General features: G+C 41.2%; 3 protein-coding genes and 1 long non-coding RNA gene across 4 annotated transcripts; 2 read left to right on the forward strand and 2 right to left on the reverse strand.

The window, feature by feature from the left end:
* Positions 1–1,370: 1,370 nt before the first annotated feature.
* On the reverse strand, positions 1,371–5,020 carry ndufb11 (NADH:ubiquinone oxidoreductase subunit B11). The gene is made up of 3 exons (XM_037105697.1): positions 4,775–5,020; positions 3,280–3,410; positions 1,371–1,578 (listed from the first exon to the last, which is right to left on the reverse strand). The coding sequence occupies exons 1-3, from the start codon at positions 4,946–4,948 to the stop codon at positions 1,446–1,448; spliced, it is 438 nt and encodes a 145-aa protein (XP_036961592.1). The 5' UTR covers positions 4,949–5,020; the 3' UTR covers positions 1,371–1,445.
* Positions 5,021–7,824: 2,804 nt separating this feature from the next.
* On the reverse strand, positions 7,825–18,837 carry tbc1d25 (TBC1 domain family, member 25). Its single transcript, XM_037104930.1, has 7 exons — positions 18,659–18,837; positions 17,602–17,711; positions 17,344–17,498; positions 16,169–16,296; positions 15,890–16,078; positions 15,477–15,752; positions 7,825–13,524 (listed from the first exon to the last, which is right to left on the reverse strand). The coding sequence occupies exons 1-7, from the start codon at positions 18,701–18,703 to the stop codon at positions 11,857–11,859; spliced, it is 2,571 nt and encodes an 856-aa protein (XP_036960825.1). The 5' UTR covers positions 18,704–18,837; the 3' UTR covers positions 7,825–11,856.
* Positions 18,113–23,738, forward strand: LOC119023190. The gene is made up of 3 exons (XR_005076196.1): positions 18,113–18,768; positions 21,678–21,782; positions 23,339–23,738. It is a non-coding gene; the product is annotated as an uncharacterized LOC119023190 (long non-coding RNA).
* On the forward strand, positions 19,030–20,923 carry LOC119023188. The gene is made up of 3 exons (XM_037104931.1): positions 19,030–19,766; positions 19,870–20,153; positions 20,261–20,923. Exons 2-3 carry the CDS (start codon positions 19,944–19,946, stop codon positions 20,903–20,905), a joined length of 855 nt encoding a protein of 284 aa, XP_036960826.1. The 5' UTR covers positions 19,030–19,766; positions 19,870–19,943; the 3' UTR covers positions 20,906–20,923.
* Positions 23,739–23,888: the final 150 nt, after the last annotated feature.

The raw sequence follows: 23,888 nt of genomic DNA on the forward strand, positions 1-23,888 counted from the left end.
TTCCAATGAAGTTGGGACATGGTGTGAATTAAAACAGAATACAGTGATTTGCAAATATTTTTCAACTTATACTCACTAATACACTACAAAGACAAGATATAAAGTGTTTAAACTGATAAATTTTATTGTAGTTGTTTTTTTTTTGCAATTATTCACTCATTTTGAATTTGGTGCCTGCAACACATTCCAAAAAAGCAGGGACAGTGGCAACAAATGCCTGGGAAAGTTGAGGAATGCTCAGGAAACACCTGTTTGGAACACTGCACAGGTGAACAGGTTAACTGGAATGGGTATGATTGATGATTGGGTATAAAATGAGCATACCTAAAAGGCTCAGTCATTCACAAGCAAGGGTGGGGCAAGGTTCACCACTTTGTCAACAACTGCGTGAGCAAATAGTCTTACAGTTTAAGAACAACATTTCTCAACGCACAGTTGCAAGGAATTTAGAGATTTCATTATCTACAGCCCATAATATCTTCAAAAGATTCAGAGAATCTGGAGAAATCTCTGCACGTTAGCTGCGAGGCTGAAAACCAACACCGAATGTCCATCTGCAAGTCTGCATTAAAAACAGACATCATTCGCTGAAGGATATATTACAGCATGAGCTCAGGAACACTTCAGAAAACCATTGTCATCATTGTATCTGTGATGGCATGGGGGCATGTTAGTGCCCATGGCATCATGGGTAACTTCTGTGAAGGTACCATAAATGCTGAAAGGTACATACAGGTTTTGGAGCAACATCTCTTTCAGGGACATCCTGCTTATTTCAGCAGGACGGGGCCAAACTATATTCTGCACATGTCACAACAGCATGGCTTCATAGTAACAGAGTGCAGGTACTAGACTGGCCTGCCTGCAGTCCACACCTGTCTCCCACTGAAAATGTGTGGTGCATTATGAAGTGCTAAATATGAAAACAGAGACCCCGGACTGTTGAGCAGCTGAAGTCCTACATGAAGCAAGAATTGGAAAGAATTCCACGTACAAAACTTCAACAATTAGTGTCCTCAGTTTAACACCTATTGAGTGTTGCTGACAGGAAAGGTGATGTAACACTGTTCTAAACATCCCAGCTCTTCTGGAATGTGTTGCAGTGCATCAGTTTGAACAGTGAATATCTTGTCTTCATAGTGTATTCAATTGAATACAAGTTGAAAAGGATTTGCAATTCATTGTTTTTATTTACGGTACACAACATCCCAACTTCATTGGATGTCATGTCATACAAATATTCATTATATATATTTATTATGTATCATATTACATTTTCCCACTGGCTATCAATGGAAGCAAGAGTTCAATCATTGCAGATTTAATTACTGATTCAGAAATATTCAGTTTAACAAATCATTGTCCACACATAATATTTACATCATTTATTCTATCATAGTGAAATTCAACAATCAATGAAATACAGCAAACTGATGCTAGACAAACTATTCCTCTCCACCACCTGTGGGCAAAGCAATCTTGTTTCGGTCGTAGTAGTCCTCCCCTATGAGAGGAAGACCTTCCTTCTCTCTCTGCTGGATCACACGCTCTGCCTCCCTTCTGGCCCACTGCCGCATGCTGGAACACACACACACACACACACACACACACACACACACACACACACACACACACACACACACACACACACACACACACACACACACACACACACACACACACACACACACACACACACACACACACACACACACACACACACACACACACACAAGAAAGAATAGACAGAGAGAAGAGGGGCGTTAGAATAGAAAAATTCTCATCACAGACATCTGAACCTTGAGAAACAGCACCAGCACTTCAGCACCGGACCCTCCCTCCCTCCTCAAGGCTGCGTCTTTCCTCTGTGCTCTGCTCCCTGTATACTATCAGCAGCAGTCAGCACTCCATCAAGCTCCTGAAGTTTGCAGATGACATCCCATAACTGGATTCATCTCTAGTGGAGGATGAGTCCACCTACAGGTTGGCTTGTCTAATCGGGGCAGGAAGTGTCACTCTGGTACTTTGAAAGATGCTGTTTAGTTGATGACTCCTGTTCTAAACACTGTACATTAAACATACTACAAGAAACTTTTAACTTGTTCTGAAAGTCTCAACATTCAAGTTAGCTTGGCACTAAACCAGAAGTTAGCCGACTCGGTCAGCAGAAGTCTCCAGTGTACATGCTCTAAGGAACCCCAGCTGGACAGCAACCACCACAATTAAAGTCTGATTCTGTGGGAAACACTGTACTTGTAACACTAACCCTTTTTAGACATGGCAGCAAGCCGCCAAGTTGGCCGTCTTTTTTGCAGATCAGTCCGTGGTTTTAGACAGAGGGCAGCAAATTGGGGTCTGTTTTGTCTCGCCAATATGCCGCCTCGGAGGGAACCCTTATTTCCGCCTCGCTTGCTATCTAAATCCGAGGCAGAAATGTGCCGGCCTCTGTGTGAGGTGGGTGGAGGTGTTAATGACCTGAACTGTTGTGTGACCCACAGCCGGGGAGTTTTAAAACCAAGAAACAGCTGATCACAGCAGTCAGTCCATCACTTCATCCGCGGACATTAAGATGAACAACTGGACAGCCGCAGAGATCCAGGAGATGCAGCGTCTCCTCGGTCTCTGTAGCCGTCTTCATTGTCCGCTTCTTGTTGTAGCGGCAAGCTGCTAACGGTCACTACTTTCAAATTAAAAGCCCTCGCTAAAACCCCAGTTCTAAACTCCAATGGGGTGCAATGTAAAGCTCTTATTTTGAAGACAGATTATTTGTCACTGTTCACAGCCCAACTTTGAGCTTCAGGCATGTCATATGTTTACGCCTGTTTATGTCTGGCTCAGTCAGAAATTGGACAAATGTTTACTTTGAACATGGCTAATTTTTTTATCAATACTTTATCATTCAAGATTCAAAGATTCAAGATTCAAAGTGTTTACTGTCATATTCACAGTGAAGAAACATGTTCTCAGTTAGGAAATGAAATTCTTCCATTGCTGTCAACAGTCTAATAAAAGAGATATGTGCAACTGAAATATACAATATACAAAGTAAAGCACCTCTACACAATTCAATTACACTTCTGCACAAGTCTGCTTTAAAAAACTGTAGTCAGACAATGTGGTCAAGTATTTTCTGTATAAAAGAAATTCAAAAAGATCAAAAGGAAGCGACTATAAAACCATCTTAGGAGAACCTTTCCAATAGCATCTATCAAAATGTCTTGACAACTGTCATCTCGTCTTGGACAGCAGATAGGAACAGATGAAGAACTGAAAACTCACCCATGATCTGGTAAATAATGGATAAATGTTCCTCCGATAACGAGGGCCACTGAGATGCCGAAGAAGAAGCCGACCTTCATGTTCCACTCATCCACCACTGGGTCACTGGAGAAGCCATGGTAGTCTGGATTCTGACAAAACAAAAAGGCATCTGATACACTACAGACTTTGTAACGGATTTCACTCACATTTGGTGCAACCTTGGATCAAGACATCGAAATTAATATTCATATTCACTGAAATTAAACTTCACACACTCTCTCCAGTGGGTTGTTGTACTCTGCATACTTTTCCCTTTTTTATGTTCCCACTGGAAGGAAATAATTTAAATCTATCTTTATCAATCTGATAAAGATCATCTGTGCCTTATCACAGTGTGAAGGTGATTTTAAGTTGTTAGTCAATAGTAACAAACGTGTAAACTAGCCTGGTGCAGGCAGTAGGTCTGTGTGAGAGATGCAGTAGTGACGTCTGCAGACACTGTGATGGAATACACTGGTTTAAACTCAATGTCCAGACTTCACCAGTTACAGACCATCAAATTCATGAGAACAGCGGGCTGTCCAAATTCACAATTCATCAAGTCCTTAAGGGGCCTCAAGCACACTTTGTGCAGACTGTCAAAGCCCAGGACATTGTTTAATGAAGAGAACATATAGACATTGCTGTAACAATGACAGGATATCATAGCAGAAGGTACACTGAAGTACAAATAACATCAAAATATGAGGCAAATATAGAAATATTACAAAAAATTAAATACTATATAGCATGCAAAAACAACAAAGTACTATATAGAACGCAATGTAGTTATGAAATAAATTGTTGAGGTAAACAACATAAGATAAAAAGCTGAGGTATTGAGGAGGCAAGTCGAACATAAAGTGTAAGAGAATAAGGTGCAGTTTTTCTTACAGTGATAACGTTATTGTGGCCATTGTCATGTTTGTACTTGGTTTCGCATTATGATCAAACTGATGTTTTTATCGATACTAAATGAGTAAGGTTATGTTTCAGGTCCACAGCGGGTTCAGCTCTTTGGAACTGGACAAGAAGAGAGTGGTCTATTCATTTAAATCCACTTAGTAATCTTTAATATACAACAACAAACACAATATAATACATACAATAGAGATGATACAAGGGGACCAGAAACCATAGATCAGTAGAGGGTATAAAGGCTCAGTTTAATTTGATAAATGTGTAACATTTCAAAGAGACAAACACGGTGTTAAACCGACGGAGCTTCAGTTGTTAGTGGCCTGAGTTGACTGTCGCGCTGCAGCTAGCGTAAGCTAACTAGCATAGGCTAACTAGCGTGAGCCGGAACCGTCTGCTGCGTCTCTAACGTTACTCTGTCGCAGTGACGAGCGTTTTAGAGCGTGTTCTGGTGGACTGGTTAGATGACCACTGTCTACATGTCAGTGTGTGACATGGACCTGACGTTTGTTCGGTTAGTTACAGTTCATGAAGACTAGCATGGGGAGGAACTCACCTTGACATACTGGCTGACCTCACCGTGTCCAGCATTCTCCGCTGCGGGGTGCAGCTCCGTCACAGCGGCCGAACCAGCGCTACCGGTCGGTTTGGACTGAGAGACGAACCGGGATGGTGGCTGAGACAGTAATCGGGGCAAAGCGGGCCCGAACCGTGACAGTCGGGTCAACATTTTGCCAGTTTGTGAAGGATACCGTTGACCCGGAATAGGAAACAGCGGCTTCAACCCTACTTCTTCTTTACTTCGTGAAGATTAAAGCGCGCATTGCCGCCACCAAGAGGTGGTCATGGGAAGTGCATCACTAAGACCCTGCTGAAGAAGTTCCAAACGCTGGACACAAACAGCAAAAGTAACATTCACTAAGTGAAGTCTCTGTAGGAACACATAACATGCCCATAGTCAAGCTACATTTCCTGAGTGCTATGATTTTCATATGCCATCTAAATGGTTCGCTGTGTATGTGGTCTACACATTAGCTACTGTAAGTCTATTCAGTATGTCACTGTCCTCCTTGGTACTTGGTTAATTACAGACTGGACTAAAACTTTATGCCTACACAAGATCAGACAAGACAAAGAATTCATCTCTTGTAACGCACATGTTGCAGGTCAAATAATCATATATGTTGGGACTACATCTATAAGAATTCTGCAAAGCAGCAGCTTTTCAACAACAGCCGCAAATATTTTATGATGAAGCAACACGTTTAGACCTCAAGGGTGATTCTGTGGTGGGAACATATCACTGAACATAACTTTTGGTTAATGAATTTGGTGCTACTGGTCCATAGCAATACAATGCATCTAAAAAAAAAAAAAGGATGCGTTACAACATACAGTCAGGTCCATAAATACTGAGACGTCGACACAATTCTCTTCTTTTTGGTTCTATACACCACTACAATGGATTTGAAATGAAATGAACAAGATGTGCTTTAACTTCAGACTTTCAGCTTTAATTTGAGGGTATTTAAATCCAAGTCAGGTGAACGGTGTAGAACTTACAACAGTTTCTATATGTGCCTCCTTACTTTTTAGGGGACCAAAAGTAATGGGACGATTGACTCAAAAGCTATTTCATGGACAGGTGTGGGCTATTCCCTTGTTATTACATCATCAATTAAGCAGGTAAAAGGTCTGGAGTTTCTTCCAGGTGTGACATTCGCATTTGGAATCTGTTGCTGTTACCTCTAAAGATGAGATCCAAGGAGCTGTCACTGTCAATGAGGCAAGCCACTATTAGGCTGAACAATCATAACAAACCCGTCAGAGAAATAGCAAAAACATTAGGTGTGGCCTGACTGTTTGGAACATTCTTAAAAAGAAAGAATGCACCAGTGAGCTCAGCAACACCAAAAGACCTGGAAGACCACGGAAAACAACTGTGGTGGACGACAGAAGAATTCTTTCCCTGGTGAAGAAAAACCCCTTCACAACAGTTGGTCAGATCAACAACACTCTCCAGGAGGCGGGTGTGTGTGTTTCAAAGTCAGCAATCAAAAGGAGACTTCACCAGAGTGAATACAGAGGGTTCACCACAACATGTAAACCATTGGTGAGCCTCAAAAACAGGAAGACCAGATTAGAGTTTGCCAAACAACACCTGAAAACAGCCTTTACAGTTCTGGAAGAACATCCTATGGACACATGAGACCAAGATCAACTTGTACCACAGTGATGGGAAGAGAAGAGTGTGGAGAAGGAAAGGAACTGCTCATCATCCAAAACATACCACCTCATCAGTGAAGCATGGTGGTGGTAGAGTCATGGCGTGGGCATGTATGGCTGCCAGTGGAACTGGTTCCCTTGTATTTACTGATGACGTAACTGCTGACAAAAGCAACAGGATGAATTCTGAAGTGTTTCGAGGAATTTTATCTGCTCATATTCAGCCAAATGCTTCAGAACTCATTGGACAGCGCTTTACAGTGCAGATGGACAATGATCCAAAGCATACTGCAAAAGCAACCAAAGAGTTTATTTAAGGCCAGAAAGTGGAATGTTATGCAATGGCCAAGTCAATCACCTGACCTGAATCAAACTGAGCATGCTGAAGACCAAACTGAAGGGAAAATGGCCCAAGAACAAGCAGGAGCTGAAGACCGCTGCAGTAGCAGAGCATCACCAGGGATGAAAACTAAAACTATTTTTTTAAATACATGCTTAATTTTAAAGCAAATTAATTGATTAATTAATTTTTATTAGATCTTTGTAAGAACAATCTCAGAAATCTTAGGGCAGGCCATCTCAGTCCTGCACACTCCACTTTGGGCAGACCTATTTCAGAGCTTTGACTGAACAGTGGCTGCTGCGGCTTCAAGTGATAGTTTTTCAATTGAAAAAGGTCAGTAATGTCTGCTACACAGCAATATCCATCTTTAGCTACAGTTCATAACAGATAAAGTAAGACGGTAGCAGCAAAATGCCTGTATGCTCAAAACTGACTAAGATTCTATTTGAACACCTCTGCCAAAGAGGTTATGTTATTCACCAGCATCCTTTTCTTTGTTGGTTTGTCAGCAGGATTACACAAAAACTATTTAAAAGACTTTCACAAGACTTAAATGGAGAACGGGTCTCAGCCCAGACAGACCCCAATAACGTTAGTACAGATCTGGATAAAGGGACAGATTACATTCTGGCATTTTCTCAGAGAATGATGCATAGATCTGGATGAAATAAAGGAGGTATATTTAGGTGGCTAGTATCTATGAGTGAGTGCAATTTGATGCAGATCCTCATAAAAATCTGGATCTAGCAGATTGAAATGTTTTCATAGAGGGTAGTCTATACCTTATGAAACCAACTGATACCAGCAATGTGCAGCTGAAATAACGGGAACACAGAGAGGTACCAACATGGACAAGTCTAGTGCAAGTCAAACATAGCAAACATTTTCAGCTCTATATGATTAAACTATTGTGTCATCTCATGACCGGTGCAATCACCCCAGTCTGCTAGATGCGTTAACAATATAGGTGATATCACAATCAAAATAACACACTTTTGTTTCAGTCTATTAAAAAATCACAACGATCCTTCACCCAATCAGTTTTATTGATTATTTATTTTTTTGTTCAATATACAATCAGTAACATTGTTGAGTGTTGTATGATTAAAAAGTTTTACTTTTGTGCACATATATAATTTAATGATAAACAAATCTTTTTTTGTTGTTTACAAATGCACATATTGCCAGTTCATAGTCCAGCTAGCCCAGTTACTTCAGTTCTTTTTAAATATGCTATTAAATACTAATATACAAAAGGAGGCAAAACCAAATGTAGGAGTACTAACCACAAGAATCACAAGGGTCCTTCTAATGACAGGAGGCTTTTCAGTTTCTGCTTTAAACTGAAGCACTTGTCAAAAAAGGGTTTCTCTACTGGAGGTAGAGCATCACACTTTCTGTTCAGCCTTCTGCTTTACACACTATGGAGAATATTTTATATAGGCCATTCAAAACAAAGAATAATGGTAGATAATGCAGAGAAAACAAACAAGCTGGAGAATTTTAAGATGCCCCCCTGACTTTGTCCAGAGGCCTGTACTACAAAGCCTGATTTGTGGTTAACTCTGGGTTAGCAGGGTCAAAGCAGTGGTTCACTTCGAACCTGTGACGTTCACCATGGTAACTTATGCTGCACACCTAACTAGAGGCCTGTACTATGAAGCCATCTCAACATACCAAGGAACTATCTTTTAGATATCTGGCTTCACTAACCCCAACAACTGCAACCTTGCTAAGCAGTTGCAGCTCTATACCTCTTCCGTACAAAATGGTTATGCATGGAAGAGGATTATTTGCAATTCTGCATCCAAAGACATGAATGACACAAATCTGAATTTTCTCACAATTCTGAGTTTAAAGTCAGAACTCAACAGTCAGTTTGTAGTCCTAATACTGTTCTGTAGCTATCAAGCTGTTTTTTCAGGTTTTCCACATTAAGCCATGAGCGCGCTCTGATGAAAGGAGATGTGTCTGCAGCACGTGACCAATATGCTGAGTCGTCAAAGTATATGTCCCTGTCATGTGACCGCTGAGTGTGATTGTGGTGGTTAGTGAAGCCTGAAACATTTACATGAACTGAGAATATGTTATGATTTGGATTCATTGTCTAGGAAGTGTATTTCTTAGGATTTATGAACACACAAGACCAAACTTGACAAATGATTTCCCTTTCACTCCAAAGTGCTGTAGCCATTCATACACAGTGCTACACTAATTCAAACTGTGTTAGCATTGTCATAACTCGAACTAACACACAAACAAAATGAATGTTATGGTCCCACATTAGCATTCTCTTGATGACTGATTTGTGTCTTGTCTTAGATTTAGGGTTTCTATGTTTTTATTTTAACCTTAGCTCTACAGAGCGTGCCAATTAACAACATCCATCAATTGATGATTTCATTCAAATATCCCTCAGCCCTATGACTGGCTTTAAATTCAACATGTTTAATGACACAATGTAGACACATCGAGAGCACGAAAGAAAATATAAATCAAGGCTATTGATTCAAACAAGTGAGGCACTTCTCTGCTAATACGTAGAATATTTTTGCCATCGGCCTTGTCAAGGCGCATCACTTCCTATTCCACTTAAGCAAAGAGGCTTGGGAAAGCTGCAATACCCAAAGTGCTAAAATGATACTTAATGAACCACAACAGAATTAAATAATGAATAGTACTAATGACTACTGTTGTAATTTGAATGAGTCCAGCACATACAGTTTATCAACAGAATGGTATTTGTACAATGCAGATTAACACCAAAATCATCTTTACAGTACAGCATCTGTTTATCTTCATAATGTGTAACATGATTGATGACACTTCCAGTGATGTCATCAATACAAAAATAATAGAGACCCCCGTACCAATGATCAGGTAGGAGACTTCTTCATGACATATCCTCATCTGTTCATCGGGAGTCAGCCTGACAGTAAAATATTAGCCGTCATCAACTGTGATTGGCTGAATCACATTGAAAGTTGTAAAAAACAAATAAATAAATAAAAACAAGAGACAAAATCATTTCCCTGTGTCTGTTGAAGAATTATTTAGTTAACATGTCAGTGATACATCCTCATTGCACAGACCCTTTTATACCGGTAGTTTGAATGTAGCGTCAAACCTCTATCACCTTACCTATACTGCACTGGGGGAACAATAAAATCATGTAACCACTTTTTCACAATAGCAGTAAGCCAACTGCAGACACATAATCATTAAGTGTTACAGAATAAGAAGGTTATTAAGGTAAAGGCAACAAGATGACAGGATAAAAAAAAAAAAATAATAAAAATAAAAATAAAAAACATGGTTCATTTTGGCCCATCAACAGCTCAAAAGGTGTAATTTGTAAGAAATGGCCAGAATTTGAGGGTAGCTCCAAAACAATACAATACAATACAATACACTGTGTTGTAGCTATCTTTGGCTGTAGCAACTAGCTGCAGTTGGCACATAGCTCAGTTAGCAGTGGAGCTACTAAAGTGGCCATATTTTCTGACAGGAGTCGGGGGGGGGGGGGAGAGAATCACCACAGACAACAGAGCTCAGCTCTGCTGGTCTCAGCTGCCTCCCAGTGAACAGGCCTGGACACCAGACTGGGACTGAACGTAGTTTCTGAGACCGATGGTTTGAAGACTGGGATACAGTACAGAGGTGATTTACAATGGCTCTGACCAGGAATATGACTACAGGGACGAGAAGACATGGCAGACAGGTACAGGAGAGGCAAGAAGAAGCAAAAAAGGCTTGTAGAGTCAGAATATTTCCAAATCTTACTCTAATTGAGGATTTATTTCCACCAAACCAGAGGTGATTGTGGAAACACAAAGCAAGACTGTTGGTGAGTTTTATTTTGTTGATGTTGCATTTGAACAAAGTGTGTTTTATGATGAATTAACAAGCCAATTAAGCTTGTCTTAGTTCAGTAAAAGAGATAAACTTAAATTCAGGTTTCCTGTTGTATTTTTCTGATTAATACGAAAAATAGATGTATAAATATTCCTTTATTGACTTTCTGTGAGTTTATTTTGTTGACTTGTTAGACTATGGTAGCAAACTAGCCACTGCATATATCTCCCAGGTGAAACTACGGGGGCTATCAGACTATCGCCTCCTGAGATACAAACTGATATTACTACACAGGGGCTAACTGGTTAGCATGGTATCTTATGGAGACATGTGTGCAACTCAGTACAAAAACATCTATGACATGATTTCAATACTGCTGTTTCTTCACACTGTATTCATGATAGTTCGTTTTCAGAGTATTTCTAACTAAAATTCTGGCCATATTGTACATATTAACCCTTTAATTCAATCTGTATGAAACAGTGCCATATCTATAATTCACTCTGTGTTCTGTCCGAACACCCTGGCAAAAGTTTTTAAGCACAACAGTATGTAAATTTATGGTGGATTTACACTTTAAGGTTAATGGAGACAGAACAGGTCTGTGCTGAGTCAAACTGAGTGGAGGCAGGCCGGCAGATGTAATCGAATAATGACGTGTGCTGGCTTCGTTTCATTTCCAAATGCTGCCATCAGTTTGGTTTGTTACAGACCAAGATGAAGAACAAGACTATCGATACTTCCTCATGTTTCCAACCTATGTAACTCGAGTGCTTTAGTTAAGACACATTTGTGGCTTACAGGACATTACTTGAGCTGGAGCTTGTAAACAAATTTAATAAAGGGGCAACAAAGGCTAAATGCACCAAGTGACTTCAATTTTGTTGCCTCAGGCAAAAATAACAAAACAAAAAACCTCCTGAATCACAGGGTTTAACATTTCACTCATCAGAAATTACTGAGGATAAGATGAGAAATAAAGCCATTTCATCACCTATTTAAGGACAGACAAAAAATGTTTAACTTTAAAGGTTGATGAAAAAAATTAAATATTACAATGACAGGCATAATGTATTCAAGCATACACAGAATGATATTATTATTAACAGCCCAGTTCAATGTGGGAGGCCATCTAAAAAAGACTGACACCTCCAGTGGGCCAAAGTCTACTGAGGAGTTCACTGAGGATTGGAAGCCAGTGATGCAAGATGGAATCAGGAGGTGGGAGAGAGGGAAATTTGAGTTGATGGAGAGGGAATGGTAGATGCAAGGTTATAGGTTGAGTATCGAGATGATGACTGAGGTGATGCTAAAGGGCTGTAATTGGGCCTGGCAGGGATGGTTGAAGAAGGAGAGGGTTGAACAGCAGTAGCTGTTGTCGGGGAGTCCGAGCTAACCTCATCTCCCTCTTCTGAATCCCATACTTCACTCTGCAAGTAGTCTGCAAATAAGGCCTTGGCTCGCTGCAGCACCCTGCTCAGATTGTGGCGCCGCACAAGGCGATCAAAGTGCATGGCTAGCTCATTGTAATCTAAGCTGTTCTTGATGATGTGGTCTCGGTGCTCCAGCAGGATTGACAAGCACAAGAACAGCATGAAGGGATTGCCTTTGCCGAACTCTTGAGGAGGTGGCAGGGAACACGGTTTGATGCTGGTGGTCTCAGCCTTGGAAGAGCTGGGCGTGTTGTTTCCAGGGGAAGGGAGATTGTTGGAGGATGATCTGCTGACAGACTGTGAGTGGGCCCTTCCAAAAGACAAAATGGGAGAGGACAGCAGGGATCGACTCTGAGTGTGGCAAGGAGACGAACCAGATGTTTTTACGGTGGGGGTCGTGGGTGAGTTGATTTCTGTACTGCTGAGCACCTGGGCAGAGGAGGTCAATACCTTTGGAACAGTTCTTGAAAAGGCCTCTCTTCCACTGGTTGTGGATGGGGATTTAGGAGAAGAGTCTGGAGAAGCACCTGGCCAACTAGAGGGCGAAGCTGAAGATGTGGGAGAGACAGATGACTCTGTTTTCCAGATTGGGAGGCCACTAGGAACAAGAGGAGAGGATGACATTGGAGACAAACCATTGTCAAAGTTTTGTATGAGAGGTGTTCTCTCTCCTGGATCATCCTCACTGTCAACTGTGGACTGTCGTGTTGGGATGCTTGTTAATGACTTTGAAGCCATGAAGCCCTGTGGCTGCTCAGCATCCTCCATATCAAAACTATCTCCATTTCGGGCAGAATAATATTTAAACTCTCCAAAACTAGTTTGCCTCTCAAAAGGAGGAGCTAGCAAATCTGCCGTTTCCAGGGTCACTTGAGGAACAGCAGAATCACTTCCCTCATTTCCATTTCCAGTGCCTCCATCCTTTTCTTCTATGGCAACATTGCTGCTCATATGTGATTCTTCTCTTGAAGGCCTCAGCATATGTCGCCTACGCTGCTTTTCTTTTTGTTCCTTGTCATCTCTGAGGCAATTCTCAACTGTCTCGTCCTTGTCTCTGCAGGACAGTGTTTCACTGGTCTCAAGTGGTGGTCCCAGAAGCTCCACTTCTGTTTCAGGAGGATCTGGGGGCAGGGAGCTCCAGGTAACCTCCAACATCCTCAAAGCATCATCAAATGCAAATTCTCGCTTGAGCTCCAGAAGCAGCCAGCGGTAACAGAAGAAGAGGTCGTCAGCTCCCCGGGACACTAGGTAAGAATAAAATTCAGGATCCGAGTACTGCAGAAGCAACTTTAGATGCTGGAACTTGATAGACATGAGCTGCCCATCTGGCCTGAAGTTCCCCTCCAAACGCTTCATGATGCCACAAAAGCAAATGAAGGCATGTGCTTCATTGTCCATTACTGCAAGTATAGGGGAAGCGATATCACTCATGCCTTGACAGTACGATATCTGAAAAACAAAACATCCACAGTGACATGTTAGAGAAGTCTACAGTTTACAAGGAAGAATAGAATTCTAAATCATGTCATGATATAAGCATGGTTTAATTAATAAAAAACTTTCCTCATTTCCTCATTAGCCCTTTTCAGGTAGAAATTCAGCAAAAGCGCAGCAATGAAGGAGCGCCTCTACACCGCCTTTGTTTTGTCACACTGATCCAAGCAGCTGTGTTGTTGAACCATCATCATGTTGAGATTTGCTGTGTTTTCACCCACTAAGTTAAAGGCAGAATGAAACTGCGCATCCATTCTGCCGCTGTAACTTCTATAGATACAGTGAGGCGGAATAATGGCACAATATTCCTGCACTGAAAACGCAGTGTGAAACTGATTTTTCTGCATATATTCTGATTTACTTCCTCTTGTGCTTGAGAATGCTTGTATGTTTGAAACCAAACAACAAACCCCTACTGGTACATAGGTATAATCAAGGGCAAACCTATTCCTAAGTTACAGATACACAAACCCACTGTCAACACGATCATATTGACTAGAATGTAAAGTATTGTGACTGACTGTTTTTCTACTAATTTCCCTTGTACAGCACCACTGAGAACGTTGAACTAAGACAAGTTTCTCACTACAGGAGTTTTTAAAATCCAAAATTGGGCTGTATCACACACAGCGAGAATTTTAACAGGCGTTCTCTCTAGCTTCAAACATACAAACTACAAGACTTGAAAATGATGGCACTACACACACTTGGGCAAGACACAGAGAGAGTTCTTTCATTGAAAATTGTATTTTGAAATGCAGAAAGTTCACACATTCCACTGTGACATGTCACATGTTATAAACATAAGAAAATAAATAACGATTTGGCTAGAACAAAAATAACTTGCTGTCACCAAAGAGAAGTAGCCACCCAGGCTGGCAGCCGGCAGCTAGGTTGCCATGACATCAACATTATGTAAACACAAAAATGATGCACTGCATATTTTGGCACCATGTGTCTATGTTATCCACAATATATTTCTATAACTATTACTACTATTAACAACTAGCTGCTTGTTGCTCATTGGTGCTAACTGTGCCAGGAGTTGGCAGCGGGTGTTTCATCTTACTATGGTTATAGATAACTTGTTCTTGTTGTTCTTCAGTACGACTGTAAACAAATTCTTTGCTTCATTGCTGACATCTTCAGTGAAGCACTTCTATCTATGTTTAGCTGCACATCAGCAGCTTCCGCTGCAGTAGCTGCCATTCTGTCCATGACTAGCTGACTGCAGCCTACAGTGCCAACTAGTGGCTATAGTAGTCAATTAGCACAAACTACAGGATCTAATAAAATCATTGTGTTACAGGGAGCAAAACAGAACCTCCCATGTTCTCATGGCGAGGCAGATGTAAACAAAATGGAGACTGTGGTGCAAAAGCTTGCAGTAGTACTGTGAACACTTTGCGGTGAGAGAAAGGCAGAAAAAACAAGTCTGGATTTGAAAATGTTTTGGGACACAGTATACACAGGTCGTGTCTTCTTTAGCAAGAAGTGAAGGTGAGATTTTTTAAAGTTTATCTTTCAACAGTAACTGACCATCCACACGGACTGAATGTAAACCACTGCCTGCTCTTGGTTATCTCTTTTATTTGCTATTGATATTAAATCTTAGACATTTATCATGTTTGATATCACCAGGGGGCTCCAGATGAGTCTGTGCCCAGATTGGGAGGTTTACGACTTGATCTGTCCACCCCTCACATTACAAGCTCCCAGACCAGACTTCTCCTCTGACCTCTATTGGGAGGGGCAAATTGGGCTAAAATCGCTGAAACTCCTGTAGTGTGATCTAATGTAAAGGATCCAGAGAATCTGTTGAGTGAAAATCTGATATTGTGACAGCCCTAGTAGACATGCAGGTAGCATCACAGGTACATGCCAACTGACTGAACATCTCTACAAACCTGTGGATGTGTGATGGCAAATGTAGTAAGCAGGTCTGTGAGGGCAGTCAAATGTGGACTATCTTCTGAACCTGCGTAGTAGGGATGAGCCCGGTCCGTCCTCAGGACATCTTTGAGGACATTACCTCGAATAAATTCAAGGTCCTCGAGGCTGACCCGTGCTGTCCACTCTCTCTTCAGCTGGTCATACTCCCTTGTCTTCCTCTTCATGTAGTCCATTCTTTCTTGTCCACTCAGTCCATCAGGGTAGACGTTCAGGAGGTATCTCCAAACAACCTAATAAAACATCACGCAATACTCAAGTTAATCCTCAATTGATGGCAGCCATAAAAGTACACACATTATACAGTCAACCCTGTTTATTTGGGAGTGAGCAGAGCATGGGACTGGGATGGAATTAAACACAGGTGCACCTTGCGCAGTGATGGCTCCACACCACCATGGTAGATACGCAGTCTGAGCTCCTCAGGTCGTGTTAACTGGCCCTGTCCGTTGAGGTAACTGTGAAACTCAGCGTCACTCAGAGGGGGTTTGAAAGGCTTGATCTCCTCCCCATACGACCAACTGAAGGCCTGCTGGACTCTGGAGAGGGTTCGGCCCACCTGAACACAAATGAAACAAGAGCGTTAGCAAGCTGTGTCAGTGACTCACAAAGTAGAAGAAGAAAGGAAGATTGCAAAAGCTGAATGAACCTGGGACAGTAGAGACTGGGTGAAGGGAAGAGCTGCAGATGCCAAAGACCTAGTCCTCTCTGCCAGAAGCTGCTCAGAGCCAATCACATCTTTGGGGCTTATGATGTCCCAGTCCTCCATAACAGGACCTGCAGTGAAACAAAAAGCAGGAGACTGAACAATCGTATATCTCAGGTCTACTTCCTTTTTTACTTTGGACTTACAGCCGCCCTCCAGTCAGTGTTTCTCCCTGTCTGATTGTCACTGTTCTTTCTCAAAAACAGAACGAGGTTGTGGTTAAAAGCCAGCAGCTATTACAATCACAACCAAACTGCCATTCTAGTAAGATCAGCCTCACTAGCTTGGGGTCATTCCATGCCAACTCAGCCAAAATCCAGATCTTTTCCCAATTCATGACATGGACTTTCTCAAAGAAATTCATGTTAAAACTTCCATTTAATTCATGAAGACTCGCAAAAAACAACTGAGATACTCCAAATACTCCAGAAATAATAAGATACAAGTTTTTTAAGGTTGGACCTGTGAGCTAAATTGAGGCAATTTTGTGATTCCTTGATTGTATATTATTTAGTTTAGATTGTTTTATTGTTTAGAATACACATACACAGAAACACTAAAAGGTTGAATGCTGAAATGTAGCTCAGAGGGCCAAATTTCAAATTTCAAACAACAAACAGTAAAGCTATAGGATTTCCCATGGATTTAATAGAAGTTTGAAAATGTGACCTAAACTGTATATTTATTGCCACTAGACAACGTCTCTGCTAACCTGTCCCCTCTGCTCCAGTAGCTAACACCAGTCTGCTCTGAATAGTCACTGCTATGTCTCCTTCTCTTGCTCACACTCACGCAATACCACACAATACCCATGGCCCTGTACTGTACTGTACTGTAGTCATATGTCATTATTCCATATTAGCAATAGCTTAAATGTTGTGACTTTGAGCAAAATCAATACTGCCAGAATATTACATATCATAAAAATACCAAAATACAGTGGAAAGGGGCTTTAAAGTCCACATCTGTGGTAAAACAACAGTTAGGTGCCCATATGAACACTGGATCAGGTTTTGCTTGCTGTAATCATTTCTTCTGTTAATACTGAGATTCCTTCATAAGCCATAGCAATTTTGTTCCTTGTGTTGGTTACTTTAAGGATACTGTGATGTTCTTACTGTCTTCTGAAGGTTTTATGTCCATCTTGAGCTGTAGAAACGGTTTGGCTGCACTCACAAATGCAACATCCAAATCCCAGTCAGACACAAGAGACATATAGATTTCAGCACCACTCCGATCGCGAGACAGATAACTGATCCCGAAATTCTTTTTCCTAGTTTGACAGAAGAAAAAAAGAATTACATTCAATGCTTGTTGGGAAAAACTCTGACAGCCTTTGTGCCTGTACATTAGTCTGCCAGGCTGATCACTCTTACCCATTTAAATCAAAGGCTCTGATTAGTATGTGCTGCAGGACCTCCAGCGAAGTTATCTGAGGATCAACAGCAAAGGAGCGAAACTCCACAGGTAGAACCCCATCACATTTCTGAAACACATGACATCACAATTTCTAAATTATCATCAATCATATATAAATAAATAATTATATCAAATATATATATATATATATATATATATATATATATATATATATATATATATATATATATATATATATAATGCGACCCAAGCCATGTTGAAAATAACTTTTTCAGAGCAACTAACTATGAAACTCCTCATAGGCTATGTGCGAAAAAGTAATTTTAAGTTTTAAAACATACTTAATGTGCTTGCCACAATTTCTAATTTGTCGAATTGTATGTTGTATAACTGCAGATTAATAGAAAATACTAGCTCATAATATCAGTAGTTCTGTTTAGAGCTGATAAATGTTAGACAGTACTGTGTGCAGATATCTCATGATCATTCACACATTATCATCCGATTTGAACCATATTACCCTGTTGCAACATGCTGTCAGATAAAATATACTGATGCTGTTTTCGCTATGGATGCAGGCCTGATCCGTCCAAGCTCAGGTAACATGACGTGCACACGCTCACGCAAATTGCTGAGCAGGCAGGTGACGTCAGCTCCAATTCGGGGGGCAGCGATGTGGCTTTAGCGTCAGGTTGGATATTAATATTGCTTTTACAGATTTTGGTTGAAGTGAAACTTGTTCCTCGCTGTCAGCCGGTGTAATAAAGGTGACGGGAGGAAGAAGTGATTAGCACCTCCAGCTGTCAATCTGCATTCAGCAACAACAGACACAGCTGACCATGAACACTGTCAGGAAGCGGGTCGATTCGGAACACACTCGCTCTCGACGAGCACTGCTGAACACATCATGCCACCGCTGTTATATTTTGTCGACGTGGAAGAAAAACATTGAGCACGAAGCAAACAATTCAACAGACAGGATAACGGGGTTGCTAACGTTGGTTAGCCTACAAGAAGACGCTGGCAGACTCTTCGGTATCTGAATCCTCCTACCTTGACTTTGACTCGGACCACCCCCCTCTCCTCCTCGCCTGCCATTTTACAGACTCCGTTTCGGAACAGGGTGGTTGTTTGGAGTTTTGTTTCCCTTCTACATCGACATGGTGATCAATAAAATGATGTTCTTCTTCTGCTTCAACTTTACACAGTGTTTACAGTAGTACTACCGCCATCTACTGGATTTATCATGTCGAAGCACCAGACTGGCATACCGAAACAAACGTTGTTTTTCAGTTAGAATGACGTGTTTAAACCCTTTTAATCTGGCTTTAGACAGGACCATAGCACTGAATTGGCTTATTTTAAAGTTCACAATGATTTATGTTGTGCTACTTTGATACCTCACAACATAGTGCAGCATTTGATAGGGTGGATCATGAGCAGGGTTGTTTTACAGTTTTTTTGGATTGCATTAACACTAAAATCAAAAGTTGTAAACAATTATAAAAACCTTACATTCAAGGAGCAAAACTCCGGGCCAGATTAGCACAACTATAAGCACAATGTCAGCTTCACACTTTCTGCAAATGACTGCACACAGTAAACTGCAAAACACTAAACACACTTGTATACATTAGACACAGATGCATATCATGATGTCACTTCCTTGCAAATTCCAAAGCACTGACTTTCAAATGACCACACTCATTATCTAATTGGTTAAACACAACACTCAGGTGCACCAACACATGACTGCGTAATTGTAGACACACAAATCAGGTTCAAGCACTACAAAAAGGCAGCAGGTGAGTTCACCTGTCTTCTACCACAATGGAATGAGTAAGACGAGGAAGAGTCAGAATGAGAGGAGGAATTCAAAGAGAAGGAGAAGGAGGTGAAGGCAGAGGCCATGCCAGAGGTCAAGGTGGAGGTGGAGGTAGAGAAGAGGAAGAGGCAGAGGAAGAGGAAGAGGAAGACTGGAAGCAGGAACACATGCCCTAAGAAGGAGAGGACCAAATTTATCAAATGAAATTCGGGCAACATTAGTTGACCATGTGGTGAACCACAGACTGATGCTGAGGGAGGCTGGACTGGGAGTTCAGCCAAATCTTAGCAGATATACAGTGGCATCTGTGATCAGGACATTTCGACAAGAAAACAGGTAAAAACAAATCTTTCTACAAAAGTTATCAACTGCTTAGTATGTACCATATCAGCACTGTTCATACTGGCTCCTGTGAGATCCTATGTGTTTCTTTCCACAGAGGATTCAGGGGCGAGAGCGACAAGGAGGGAGGGGCCTATTTTCACACAAGAACAAGAAAGAGCAATAATAAACATGGTTCTGGCCAATAATGCAATAACTCTCAGAGAAATTCAAGTCAACATCATTGGCGACGATGGCATTTTCAGTAATGTTCATCAGGTCTCTCTCTCAACACTGGCACGCATCCTGAAAAAAAATCAACTTCAAATGAAACAACTGTATCGAGTGCCTTTTGAGCGGAATTCGGAGAGGGTCAAACAACTGCAGCATGCATATGTGGAGGTATGTATTGTTCACTTTAGCACTGTGATGTTACACACTGCAAGCTAAATTTACTGTGTATTAGATCCATGCTAAACTACACAATCTTGTCTTTCACTGTATTACAGAGAGTTTTACAGATGGATGCTGAAGAAATCCCACATGAGTTTATCTACATGGATGAGGCAGGGTTCAACCTCTCAAAATCAAGAAGGAGAGGCAGAAACATTGGCCACAGGGCTATAATCAACGTCCCAGGACAGCGTGGGGGTAACATCACCCTCTGCGCTGCCATTACACAGAATGGGGTCCACCTCCGTCATGCCAATATGGGCCCTTATAACACAGCTCACATTCTAACATTTCTGGACCAACTGCACAACATCCTCACAGTGAACCAAATACAACAGATGCAATACATTGTCATCTGGGACAATGTATCATTCCACCGCTCTGCTCAGGTCCATAACTGGTTTCAGCAAAATCCTCAGTTTTCTGTGCTATACCTTCCACCTTACTCTCCATTTCTAAATCCAATCGAGGAGTTCTTCTCAACATGCCGGTGGAAGGTGTATGATCTGCAGCCCCAGGCTCAAGTGCCCCTCACTGAGGCCATGGAGGAGGCCTGTGACCAAATTGACGCCATAGCCATTCAAGGATGGATTCGACATGCACGGCGGTTCTTCCCTCGTTGTCTTGCTAATGAAGATATCGCCTGTGATGTCGATGAAATTCTCTGGCCTGATCCAGCTCGGCGAAGAGATAATCCCTAATATTTTCCCTGCTGTATTTTCTTTTCTTTTTTGTCAGTTCCCCCCCCCCCCATATTTTTTTATAGTGTTTTTTTTTTTTTTTTTGATTGGGTTTGTATTTTTTTCATTTCTATTTTTATTTTGGTGTTACGCACAGTACCGTTGTAGCATGGACATCTTTTGTTGAAATTTTGACTGATTTAGATAAATTATATTTTCATCACTCTTCAGCATTGGTCTTGTGTTGTATTTGGTAATTTTTAGTATTGTATATTTGCACTTTTCTCTGTGTACTTCACTTACATTACTCAATTAACTGAGGAGTAGAATTGCTAAAAGTGTTTTAGGTTAAGCGCAGCAGTGTGTAACTGGTTCAGACAGAATTAAGTCATATGAAACGTGTGTGTTTTCATGTGGTAACAAAATATCATTTTTATAAAGTAGTGTATAGTTTTTACAAGAGTGTTTCATTTTGCAAAGGATGTGAGGTGTTCTGCTAATTGTGTGTATGGTTGGGCTAATTGTGTGTAGTGTTTTGAAAAACCGGGCCCTATATTCAAAATCGTGCTTAAGCAATTGAAAAAAACTGTAAAACTGTATTCCAATACTGTTTTTAATCACTTCATAAAACTGTGTCAGTAAAGTTATCAGTGAGTCAACATATTAAAGTAATGTAACCTGATTCTGTTATTTTTGGATTAACCCAATACTAATCAATATACATGTAAAGAGTGGAGAAATGAAAAATCAATGATTTGATTAATCCTGTTTGATGTATTCCTTTATTCCTCAGGCCTGATCAGGAGCTTCCTATCACCAGACTTGAACGATGACTGAGGATCCAGGTCATGGAAAACAGGACACACCTGAGATCTGATCACTCATACCACATTCAGAGGTGCTTAGAGTATCAACATGCAGTGTGCAGTACCAGCACTTTGACATTTTACTCTTTCACGTATCTGTGACTTCTTATTGCTTGCCAGCACTTCTCACAGTTGGTATTGTTCCTGGACCATTAGAATTATGTTGCTCCAGAGAGCCAATCCCAGCCTTGTCTCAGGGCGACTCCCTGGATAAGTCGCCAGCTCATCGCAGGACCCCTCACTGAAGAGCAATGTGGGGTTCAGTATCTCACTTAAGGACACTTCGACATGCAGCTCAGCCCTGCCCAGAGCTGGGATTTGAACCAGTGACCTTCCAATCACTAGTTGACCTGCTCTACCCGCTGAGCTACAGCCGCCCCTTAACAATAACTGTGATATTCAAAAAAAGTAAATCGTGTTCATGAGCACCTCTTAAATTGTTTTGGTTGCTTTCTGGGGCGGCTGTGGCTCAGGGGTAGAGTCAGCCTCTCCTTATCAGGTCCATTCCCCTGGTCTGCATTTCAGAGATACTGAACCCCAAAATGCTCCTGATGTGCTGGTCGGCACCTTGCAGGACAGCCAGCGGAATCAGTGTATGAATATATATATGAAATACTGTAAGTCGCTTTGGACACAAGCATCTGCTAAATGCCCTAAATGAAATGTTCGGTTCTTGCTTTGTTATAGTAGCTGGTGATAATGTACCCAAACACTGATGGTTAAGCATCATGCAGAGGATAAAGATGAAGAAAAAGCTGCAGTTACAGCTACCTGTTAGCCAGCTCGTGCGTGGCTGCTACTCACTGATTTTCAACTTCTTTGCAAAATCAGGCTGAAAAGATATAATGACAAATGAAAATGTATAAACTCTCTCTACCTCCCTACACGTGCATAACGAATGTTTCTCAATTTGCAAAAACACAGTAAAAAGAGTTAAGATGAATTTGACTGATTTGGATTTTTTGGGGTCAAATTTTTGCAGCAATAAAACAAATTATTTGGAATTCGCACACATGGAATATGTAGGAAAAACACATGCATGTTGTTTTTGCAGGTAGAGGGTGAACCCTGGGATTAAAATGGCTAAAATGGCTAAAAAAGACAAGGTTGGGGTCAGGGTAACTTGCTATTTTCAGCATGTAGGTTGCTAGCATGAGGGTTGGTTGTTGTTTCATGTAAGCCCCCAATGAACAGTGGCAGGCATTGAAGCCAATTTTAAATAGTGGCCAATCCGTGTAATTACCATGTCATGAGATACTCACTGGTCCAAAAAGATTTTTTAGGATGAGCATACATTGGGAAAGAAATGACTTGTCAATGCCAGATGCAGTTTTTAAGTGTCCTGGCCCCCTTGACATGATTGTTTCAGTTCACACACACACACACACACACACACACACACACACACACACACACACACACACACACACACACACACACAAGCAATGTGGAAGATCCAGGTAATTTTATATCTATGGTGTTGAACTTCTTCAGCGTCCTGTGCCACTGAGCAGCTTTCAATTGAGGGGACTGCATCACAAACACTGTTTCCAGATGTCTCTTACTAGATCCATGATTTCTCCACTAGGTTCAGACTGCCCAGTGTGCTGGGTGGCATGCCACTGAAAATAATGGCTCGCAGGGTGCAGTGAGCCATTGTCACATTCTGTCTACTGAACCCACACATGGATAGTGGGAGAAAGAGGAGAATGCTACCTGGAATGCTACCTTTGCCAACGGTCCACATTTGGTAGGTTAAGTCATATCACAAGTGACTAATGCAACACAAGTGAAATGCCAGGTGTGAACTGACAACAGAGCTGTCCACTTGTGATTGAATCACTAAGGAAACATGTCAATACAAGATGTGAACATACTCAGTTGCACACACTCTAACGTTACACACTTCTGGAGAAATTTAGTTGTTCGCAGATTGTCAGTATTTGACGACTTAAGTGATACAGGGAAGGATGTTCAGGAGCAGGCGAACACTGTATTTAATAACAAATAAATGTACCTGCTCATGTCTAGAAACCGGTAGAATGTTGTTTTGATTGTAGTGTTACACTCACACATGTAAAAAGCCTGTTGTCAACAACTAGCAGCTTACTTACAGATTTACAGTTTACACGTCTGAC

This window comes from Acanthopagrus latus, chromosome 7 (assembly GCF_904848185.1).
Source record: "Acanthopagrus latus isolate v.2019 chromosome 7, fAcaLat1.1, whole genome shotgun sequence".
Taxonomy (NCBI): domain Eukaryota; kingdom Metazoa; phylum Chordata; class Actinopteri; order Spariformes; family Sparidae; genus Acanthopagrus; species Acanthopagrus latus.